Below are 11,141 nucleotides of genomic sequence, written 5' to 3'. Positions count from 1 at the left end.
AGTGAGTAGGGCACCAGCCCTGGAGTCAGGAGGCCCTGAGTTCAAATCCGACTTCAGACACTTGACACATTTACTAGCTGTGTGACCTTGGGCAAGTCACTTAACCCCAATTGCCCTGCCTTCCCCCTCCTACAAAAATAAAAATAAAAAGAGGCTTTGCAATGTTCTGGAACTCAATACAATCAGCACAATGTCAATTTAAACTAGACATCTGGAGTACATCACCATCTCTAGAGAATCCATTTTCAACTTGGATCTCTCACCATTACAGTGTTGAACACCTCTGGCAAGCAAACATTGTTTTATACTTAATATTTGTAATTTGAGTTCTCAAACAAGATTCTTTCTAATGTCAAAAAATCTTGTGTAATTTTGACATGGGAACATGAGACATTATTGGAGGAGAAACTTTAAGGCTGAATTTTGTTCTAGCAAATTAAATTAATCAATATGCATTTATTCAGCCACTATATGTGGCAAGTATGCATTCAAGAGAAATATGGAAATTTTTAGGATGGGTAGATATAAAGTAGTTCCATTTTAGACATACTTAGTTTGAGATGACAACTCTAAACAGAGACCAAAATGAACAGTCCCTGCCCTCCATGAGCTTAGATTCTCTCGGCAGAAACATACACATCTAAAACTACATAGAAATAGTCATGAGGTAATTTAGGGGAGGAAACAGCTTGGAGAATCAGGAAAGGTGTCCTGATAAAATTGTTCTTGAGTTTGATACAAAGACAAAAATAAAAGTCTCTGCCTTCAGGTACTTTTTGTTTTTTCCTTTTTTCATTAGGAGAGAAATTAAAACTAACACAAAACTAGAAAAATAAAAACTAGAGAAAAAAGACATGATATGCAACTAAACAAAGAGAATCTGACATAATTAAACTAATTAGTGATACCAAAAAATGGGAAATGGACAGAGGAAATCTACACGGATAACACTTTTCAAAAGACGTTTAACTAATAATAGAAATCAACTGCCAAAGGCTAATGACCTACTCAGCATACATAGTGGCTCTCCAATCTCTCCAAGGAACTCTATGAAGAAGAGATGCTGATCTGCATTACTAGAGTCTCCTCACTTCCTAGTTCTACCAATCTACCAATGAAATTACAAGTAAGGATAAATTAATTATTTGCCATAAAGAGAAGACCTTGCCAGGTCGAGAGAGATGACAGCACACTACAACAGTTTAGAATAAAAACTCCTTTGTAAAATCTTACAGAGAAGGATGGTAAATTGTGTGCAATGTCTCATAAAAGAAGACTTAGGGAAAGAAAAACAAGTCTAAAGAAAACAAGTGAGATTCTGAACCAATCAATCATCCTCACAGCTGCCAAACTAGTTTTCTTAAAACACAGGTCTGATTATGTCACTGTTATTTTCAAGTGTATTCCCAAGCTTCCTAATGCCTCAAGGATAAAATACAAATTGTTGGCTTGACATTTTAAACCCTGCATAATCTGGCTCCAGACTACCTTTCTGGAATTATTTCATCCTATTTCCCTTCAAATCCTTATGTTTTTGCCAAATTGATCAACTTGCTGTCCCCACACTTGGTAGGGTCTGTGCCTTTGCAATGACTGTTTTTCCACTCCCATGTTTTGTAGTACATTCCCTCATCTCAACCTCTTATAATCTTCAAGCTTCAACCTGGGTTGTATCACCTATGGAGAACCTTCCTGATCCCTCTATTTGTAGAGGAATATAACATAAAACATAATCATGTTTTTACTAAAAGGACAAAAGCTTCCGGAGGGTAATGCCTGACTGGCAGTCTTTTTTGTCTTTCCTCAGCCCCCCCCCCCCGGCAGAATGAATGCACTTAGTAGGCACTTAAAAATAACAGAATTAAAATGTCTGTGTGAGCACAGGCGAATTACTTCTTCTTTCAGGCCTGTTAATTTTCCTCTAAAATGGAGGTCCCCTCCAGTCAAACAGGCACTTGAACACAAGCTTACATTCTACTGGGGAGAAAAGGGCACAATATGTACATATAAAGGTATATACCAAAACGCACAGTAATTTGTTTTGAGGGCAGGCACTGGGAGCTGGGAGAGATCAAGCAAGGCTTCATGTAGAAGGTTCCATTTGAGCCTTTTGAAAGAAAACAAGGGTTTCTAAAGAGAGGCAAGTTAGGGAAAAGGATATTCCAGGTATGGGGAACGGCGAGGGCAAAGAAAGGGAGATGAGAGATGAAGAATGTGAGGAACAGCAAGAAAGCCAGCATGGCTGGGCCATAGAGTGCGGGAAAGGGAATAACGCTTAAGAAGGTAAGAACGGCAGGTTGGCAGGCACGTTGCGAAATGTTCTGGTTTCCCATGGTTAAGGGGCACCGAAACCAAATGTTCAAGAATAGTTTTCTTCTATCCTCCCTGAAAAGGGCCTCCGAGGGGCTCCCAGGCAAACGGGGGTCGGTGGCCAGGGGCTTCAGCCAACCTGGCACCCCCAGAAATGTGCTCGCTAGGATCGCAGGTCGCTCAGCGTTAAGAAGAGAAGCAGCATGGTGGCAGGCCCCAGGGGCTTCATTTACCGTAACGCATTTCCGGGGCCCGGGGCTAACACGCGCTACAGCTCCCCGCGGCCGAGTCAAGAACCCCAGGCAAGCCGGCTTCTCTTTCCCGAACCTGCCGCCACCACTCCACGCAGAACAGTCCGAACCGAAGAGATCTCGCGAGACAAAACGTGATTGCTTCCTCCCGGCATCCCCCTCGGCTGCCGCCGCTATCGCCGCCGCCGCCGCTGCTGCCGCCGCGCTTGTAGGAGGGGGAAGGCAAGGCTACTTGGCTGGTTGTGGGGGGCGGGGGAGGGAGCGAGCGACTGAGCGGGGCGAGCGGAGCGGAGCGGAGGGCGGCCATGTTGGGAGAGAGGCGGCTGCAGTAGTCGGCGGAGCGGGCCGAGGCCGAGGCCAGGCGGGCCAGCTCGTCGTGGGACGGAGCTGGGGGTGGGAGCCGGAGCGGCGGCAGCGGCAGCGGATAGGCCTCTCTAAGGATCCTGCCCGGGCTCCGGGGGCGGCGGGGGCCGGGGCGGCGCCATGAGCGGAGGGACCCCCTACATCGGCAGCAAGATCAGCCTCATTTCCAAGGCGGAGATCCGCTACGAGGGCATCCTCTACACCATCGACACGGAGAACTCCACCGTGGCCCTCGCCAAAGGTACGGCCGGGGCCGACGGACAGCGGGCGGGCCGGGATCGGGGAGGCGGGAGGGCGGGAGGACTCGGCGCCCCGGCCTGGCCCCCAGGGTCGCGGCCCCGACCTCGGGCCAGGAGCCGGCTTGCCTTCCTTCCCCGCCCGCCGCCGCCGCTGCCCGGGCTTCTGGGAGGGCATTGATTGCGCGGGGGCCTCCTCACCGGCGGTCTCACCACACAATATGACGCCGACTCGGGGGTTACACGCGCAGGTTCGAGTCCGCGAAAGCGGCGGGCTCAAGAGTTGCCATTGAGCTTCCTCCCATCCCCCGAGCCCGGCGAGGCCTAGGCACAAAAGCCACTCTGCTGAAACAGTGAAATTACAGGGGGTCAGCGAGGGGGGGAGGCCTTCGAGGCACTCCCAGTAAGAGAGTCGCCAGAAACAGTCAAAGATGATCTCCAAGGCCCCTTCCAAGCTCAAAAAATTCCTCGATACTGCCCCCAGATATCGCAAAACAAAAACTAGGACGTTTTAAAAAAAATGTTTCCTTCTTAATAAATTTGACCTCTTTATTTTCATAACCTTAGTATTAGCTATAATTTCTTGTGTCGTCCTTGTTTGGAAAAAAAAGTGTAATTTTGTATTGCCAATTAGAAGCATTTCAGCGTCGTGAAATTTTAAGAAAATGTGAACAGTGTGCCACGATTTTTTTGTGTACCTTGTAGGTTAAAGGGTCTAAAAAGACTATAAATAACACACTAAGCTGCAACTTGTTTGAAAAGTAGTATTTGCCTGCTAAACCAGAATAGTTCCAAAAGCTTATGCAATGACCCATTTAGGGTGTGTATTAAACGTACCATTCTGAACAAGACTGGAGTTCAGCTAGCTCTTGGAGTCCATTTCTGTGACTTGGAAACAGATTGAAAGGGAGTTGAGTCTAAGATGTATGTTGGAAAAGCAGACCTGAATAGACTGTAGTGATAATGTGGATCTTTGTGGAGCCTTGTGATTAAAAGGGGAAAGTTCTGAGTTGGGATATATATGAGACTTGTCCTACTGGTAGCGTTCAGCATTGCCACAGGATGTCTGGTTTTTGTTTCTTTTCACATGTTTTTGCTCCTTAGATGGGAAGAAAGAAATGAAGAGAGTAAATCTGTTCAGGCCTTTTGGCCTAGAGACTCTCATACTGCTCAAAAGTGACAATATTGCAAACTAAAAAGAATAGCATGATGTCTTCCTAGGAAACAGGTGGTGATCCCTATTCTCTCTCTAAGGTTCTGTCTCAAACCATGGGGGGAGAAGGGAATAATTGAGTGTGAAGAAAGGTAAAAGTATATATGTACTTTTTTTTTTAACCAATTTATTTGGTGTAATTAGCTTTTAATTGAACCTGTGCTTGGGTTGTAGAAGCCAAAGTTTCAAAGTTCAGAAAATACCCCTTAGTTAACACTTTCTATTTCACACTTATCAGAAAGTAAAAATATTAGTGTCAGTTACTGTCCCTTTTCAGAATACCTCCCCCCATGACACTGTTGAGAGGCAAGGATAACATCTGTCAGAGCTTGTCTGTTATAGTGAAAAGACATGTGCTATATGTCATTGTGTATAGGGGGCACAATTTGATCCACACTGTATATTATAACCACATTCATAGGGTGGCAGAATGCTTTTTATGACAAAGTTTTACTTTTTATTCCTTTAATTAGTTTTAGTGGTCTTGTATTTGTGTTCTTAGTTATACTGGTATTTTAAAGCCATTCTCTTTTAAAAAATTTTTCTTCCAAGAGCAAAAGTAGTATAAAAAATAGAAAAGTGTCATAAAACTATCCTTGTCTAATTAAAAACATTGCATCATTGAAACAATTAGCTTTTTCCAAAGGATCCCCAGGAAAATAATACTTAACTACCTGGGGTGAAGTTTCTGATTAGACAGAATGTTTGGAACCCTTTTGGTTTACACATGGTGTATTTATTGCTTCTTTGGAGATGCAACTGACCTTACACAAATTCATCTTGTTTTTGCTCTTTCGGTGTTTGGAATCCTAATATATTTATAGTTTTATATTTATGCAATTTCCATCATCTACTCTTCTACACTTTTTTAGTAATTACAAAAAGGTTATCAGAAATAAATAATTCAGAGAGATCAACTGAAAAAATAATTCCAAATTAGAATATTACTTTAGAGCAACTTTTGAAAAATATTCTGTTTATATCATTCATCGGTCTAATAGGCCTTGAGGGATAAAAAAGGAAACAGTGCAAATTTCCCAGTCTTTGTTATCAGTAACTTCATCTTTTTTCCATTCTCCATACCCACAAAAGATGACCAGTGAGAATGTACTTGGTTAAAGCTTGAACTTAACTTTTTGCATTATGCCAAAATTGCATTCTGTCACAACCCACATTTTCACTGAATCAGCAGTCATTATTCTTCAGTTGACTTCTAAGCAGCCTAAGATAAGGTTCTGGGCTCTGTCTAAAGTAAAGATACTTTTTATGTTGCTTTGTTAGCAACTTTATGTACTTACATTCCTACCCACACATAATTTGTCCTTTGTATCTTAACTGAGTAAACAATTGAATGCTTGCTGCTGTTCCACAGTTTAAAATTATATTGTCATTCTACTTATGATTCTGCATAAGAATTTCATAACAGAAATTCATCCATTTCACATGTATCACTATATTTTAAGTAAAGAAAATGATTTCTTAATGTGTATCAGAGGTTTTTGAGTTTATGAAATGAAACAAGTTTTATCAGCTTTGCAAAAAATGATTTACTTGTTGCAACAATTTCATGGAATAATATAGAAATCTAATCCTATTTAGGAAAAAAATCTATCTACATATTTTAAACCTAATGCCTTTTTTGTGTTCCAGCTTTAATACATCAAATTTTAATGTATGCCTAGTTTGATAACTTGAAATTTGGAAATTCCACCTATTTCACAGAATCCCGTATAGTTCAACTGCTAGCAGAACATGAATCCCTTCTGTACCATAACAGAGAAGAGAAACCTATCCTCTCTGAGGCCAACCCATTCTACCCTTTAGTTAGTGCCAGACGCTAGGAAATTTTTCCTGAAATCAATCCCAAGTCTGCTTCTTTGCAACTTTCAACTATTGCACATGGCTTTGCCCTCCAGAGAACAAATCTAATCATTCTTATATGTCACCCATTCATATATCTGAAAATAGTTTCAAAGTCTAGTTAAGGAAATTGTTATTATTTATTGAAAGTAGTCATGTAATAAAATGTTAACGAAATTATATTAATCATTCTTAATTACTCCAAATCATTCTAACAATCAAAACATACAGTACAATGTAGTTTTAAGACTTCAATTCAGATTTGTTACCAAACTATGTTGGCATTCAGTCAGTTAAATCAACAAGCAATATTAAGATATTTTCCATTTGCTCCGCCCTGTATTTACTGATGGGATAAAACAACTAAAAAGAAAAAGAAACAGTCTCTGCATCTTCAAGAAGTTGAGGGGTTCAGTAAGATGGCAGTGAGGAGGGAATGCATTACTGTTAATGAGGGTTAGTGGTTAGCTAGTGCAAAGGTCTTCATTTGGAAGATATGAGTGCTGTGTGTGAAGAAAGGAGAAGCCAATTTGCCCCCACCTGAAAGTAAAGGAAGGGAGTAATATGTGTTATGAGGCTAAACTTCTACTGTTAGTTTCAATACAGGACTAGGTATCATCAGTACTTGATCCTCTAAGTGGTGGCTGCTAATCGTTGGACCAATTGTGGTGGTATCCCCCCTCATCGTAACAAGCTAACAATCTTAGATCTTTTTTTCCTTCAGATGTATTCAGAATCAACTGTCTCAGTATTAATTTGTATTACAAAGGATGGTTCTATTTAGTTTTAGGTGACCTAATTAGTTTTTTATTTAGAGTTTATTTTTAGGAATTCCTTTAAAGCTTGTTTTATTTCTCATGATACTACTAAGATAAGTGAAGATTGCCCTCCTTATTTTTTACTCCTGTAATGGGATATACTCAAAGTTGGGGTGCTTAGTCTCACATAAAGCAGCACATCTGTAGGAGAGGAAGAAGTTTGTTTTTTTCCCCTGTCAACTTCCACCTTATGAAGAGATTTCCAAGCTGTTAGAAAATAGGAACATTTTATCTTGGCAGACTTGCATCAGGTCTTTTATATTTTAATACTAAGAGAAACATTTTGTGAACTTTTAAAGTGCTGCCTAAATGTGAACTATCTTACCTTTTTAACATTTCCTACCTCCTTAAGTTCAGTGATATGGATTGGGGTGGGGAGGGGGAGTGATGCAGGGCAGGCATCTTCTGGTAGGTAGCCAACTTTCTGGTGACAAACATCTCCTGTCCCTCAGATGACAGGAATAAAGCCATCCCCAGGCCTGTACTTGAAGCTTTTCTAGCTTGGTAACTAGCTTTTACATAGCCTTTGAAAATCTAGAGTCAGCTCCCTTTCACACGTGGCATCAGAAGATTTCTTTGACATTTTTCTATTCAGAATACCCATCCCCAGATGAACTGCCAAATAAATGATACTTTGTTGCCCATATATAAGGAATGCCACCCTAGGTTTCACATATTAGCTTTAAGTCTGCTTAAAAATCAAAGGGAATGACTTACAAAAAGATATGTAGTATCTCAATGACAGCCCAGAAAACTTTTAATTGCAGTCAGGTAGGTATTTTTCATTTGATTTGTATGTTGTCAGGCAGTATAAATTATAGTGTTTTAATAATGTAAAAGGAGATAGAGACAGTGTTAGGTTTTTTTATTATTGTATAAATGCCTTTTTAAAAATGTTTATTTTTCTGAATTTAACATACATCTCAATATACAAAGTAGAAAAGAATAGAATTATATGTGAAACTATACAACTATTGTATACCAGTTTGCTTAAAAATAAAAGTATATACTAAATTTTAACATTTTAATTTCAGAGGTTTCCAAATGCTTTTTAAGTTCATAGTTTCTATGACTAGGATATGAGTGGAGAAGATAACATTTAAAATTGCAAGGATCTGTGATTTTTATCCAGGATACATGATTTTATGAATGAGTTTTCCCTCCATTAATGAATATTACAACCTCTTTACTCATTAATAGGAATTTTTTATTAATTCCTGGTGCTGAAAAAAATTTTGCTTAATAGCCAGGTTGCTCAATGATAATGACCTCTCCAAATTAGCTAGGCTGGTCCTTAGATAGACTTGCAGTCTTTTGGTAGGGGTCTCTACTTGAAGTCTGGCTTCTACTCTAGTAGAACCTATCAGACTTTGGCATAGTCTTGCCCAGCCTAGGACACTCTGCATGGTACTGTGGTATTGGAGGACTTTGATAGAGGAACATGAGGTTTAGGAGTAGTAAGGCTGGTAACAGGATTAATATTCTTGAGGTAATCATATGAAGCTTATACTCAAATATGCAATTTTAAGGTTTACTAAGACGATATCATTCAGTCCTCAAAACAGTACTGTGAGTTTGGTACTAGTACTATTGTAGTTCTCATTATACAGACTGAAACTGAGTCTTTAAGAGGCTAAGTGACTTCTGCATTGTTACCTGGCTAGCAAGCTTTGTAAATAGCCACCAGACTCAGATCTCTCCTGGCTCCAAGCCCCATACAAGTTCCATTCTATCAGCTACTGCATACCTGTGATATTTACTAGCTATGTGACATCAGGCAAGTCACTTGCTCTCCCTGAGCATTGGTTTTCTCATCTGTAAAACTGCAGTAATACTATAATACCTATACATAGGGTCGTTGTGAGACTCAAATGAAATGCCTAACCCTTAAAAACTCTATATGTCATTTATTACAATTCGCATTTACATGGTAATTTTATGGTTCTTCAAAGTTCTTCTGTGACAACAACCTTTTGCAAATACTGTTGTCCCCATTTTGAAAAGTGAAAAAGTTGAGGCTCCTAGAGGTTATGACTTCCGTAAGATTTGGATTTGAATTATGTAAGTTCAGTTTTAATGACTAACCTCTTAATGTTTTGTCTAGAAAATTCAAGATAAAGTAATAAGACTTATATTGTTTGGGACTTGTAAAATAGGTTTCATTGTTTTATTACTTCTTATCCTTAAAGTTATCAATCCTCAAGATTAAGGCATTTGTGAAAGAGTTTATACAAATACATTGATGTTGCCTGCAAGGTAATTTTAGAACCAAAAAAGTACTTTAAAGATCATCTCTTCCAACTATGACTTAGCATGAGAAGACTGAGCACACATGGGACAGTTATAGTTACTAAACACTCCTAATCATAGAATACTAGTATTGGGAAACATGTTTCCTGTAAGCATTGTAATTTGGAGGGGGAGGGCTAGAGTCATTAGCACAGAGTGGGGTTTAGATATGAGGCTACCCATTCTAAGGTTCTCAAGTGAAAAATCTAGTCCAAAACACACTACTAGTTTGAAGTATTTATATGGCTAAAGCCAGTTCCACTCATTCTTACTCTGGTGGGTGTTAGGTTGCCATTTCATGGAAAAATAAAGCGTTGAGGCAGCTAGGTTTCATAGTAGATAAAGGGCTCTATTGATCTGGACTCAGGAAGACCTGAGCTGAAGTCCAGACTCTAACACTTATTAGCTGTGTAACTCTGAGCAAGACTCTTAAACTTTGTCTGCCACAGTTTTCTCATCTGTAAAATAGGGGTGATGATAATTGTATCTAGCTGTAGTTGACATAGTGTTTTTAAAAGTATTTTACAAATGGTCTTTCATTTTATTCTCACAACAGTCTTGAGAGATAAGTACTATTTCCCTTCCCCATTTTACAGATGAAGAAACTGAGGCCAACAGAGGTAAAGTGACTTGCCCAGGGTCACAGAGCTAGTTAAATATCTAAAGCCAGATTTGAACTCAGGTCTTCCTGACTTCAGGTCCAAACCTTTATTCATTTTGATACTGATACTGCCTACTTCCCAGAGCTGTTGTAAAGATAAAGTAAGATAAAATTTTGAAGAGTGTTATACAGACCTTAAAACAAAAAGCAGGCTGTTATTATTAAAATAAGAATGATGATACATTGTGGAGAAAAAGGTAATAAAAACTACCTGCTTTCAAAATTATCAGTCTTCAAAATCAAGGCATTTGTGACAGTTTAAATAGGTACATTGATGTCACCTGTAAGATGCTTAAGTAGTGTCCTCCATCGTCCCTTATCATTGATAATGATGGGATTTTAGAACTGAAAGGAACCCTTAAAAATCATCTATTTCACTTGTGGCTTCATTTTACAGGTGTGGAAACTCCCCTTTAAAGAGGAAGATCGTTGTCTATGGTCACATAGTGAATTAGTATCGAGGATAGAATTAGAACCCAGATTTTAAAGAAAATCTTTTATTTTAAAAAATGTACATATTGCTTTCCATTGTTTTCATGCCACCTTAATTTCCAAATATATTCCTCTTTCACCCTTTGTAACAAAGAAGAAAAAAGTCAGTTCGGCAAAACTTAGGAGAGCAACTACACTAACCTATGCAGTATTCCTTCCCCACAGTATCCTGAAGCCAATTCCTACCAGCCAGCTGATTGTTAAATTTTCATTATGAGCATTTATACCTTAGAAATTGGCAAATGTTACAAATCAGAGCTTGATTTTTGTTTTGTGGGTTGTCTGGACTTAAAGTGATAGAGAAGATTTTAAAGTATTGTACACTTTTTTTTTTCCTGGAGAGCCAATTGTTAAATATTGCCAGCATACCTTTTCCCATAGTCTCTCCAACTAAGGCAAGGAGTTGCATTCTTGTGTCTTTCTTCTGGGCCAAGCTTGGCCTTTATAATTGCACAGCGTTCTTTTTTGGTTTTGTTCTTTCCATTTATATTGTCCTTGTATATCTTGTTTTTCTGGTTCTTTGAATTTTGCTTTGTATAGTTCATATGCTTCTCTGAATTTTTGATATTCATCATTTCTTATAGCACAGTATTATTCTATTATATTCACACACAACAGATTATTTAACATTTCCCATTCAATGGATAT

The 11,141-nt window shown here is 39.2% G+C and overlaps 1 protein-coding gene across 2 annotated transcripts in view; it reads left to right on the top strand.

Moving 5' to 3' along the window:
* Window positions 1–2,763: 2,763 nt before the first annotated feature.
* The window catches only part of LSM14A (LSM14A mRNA processing body assembly factor), a 55,977-nt gene continuing 47,599 nt past the window's right edge, over window positions 2,764–11,141 (top strand). The window contains exon 1 of one of the 2 annotated variants that reach the window (XM_036749595.1): window positions 2,764–3,165. In XM_036749595.1, coding sequence (XP_036605490.1) covers window positions 3,045–3,165 — 121 coding nt within the window. In that variant the 5' untranslated portion in view covers window positions 2,764–3,044. The remainder of the gene's footprint in view (window positions 3,166–11,141) is intronic. The other variant, XM_036749596.1, reaches the window with a different exon arrangement.

Source organism: Trichosurus vulpecula, chromosome 3 (genome assembly GCF_011100635.1).
Source record: "Trichosurus vulpecula isolate mTriVul1 chromosome 3, mTriVul1.pri, whole genome shotgun sequence".
NCBI classification, from domain to species: Eukaryota; Metazoa; Chordata; class Mammalia; order Diprotodontia; family Phalangeridae; genus Trichosurus; species Trichosurus vulpecula.
Note: the sequence above shows the minus strand (reverse complement) of the source record. Positions and strands in the feature narration are given on the sequence as shown.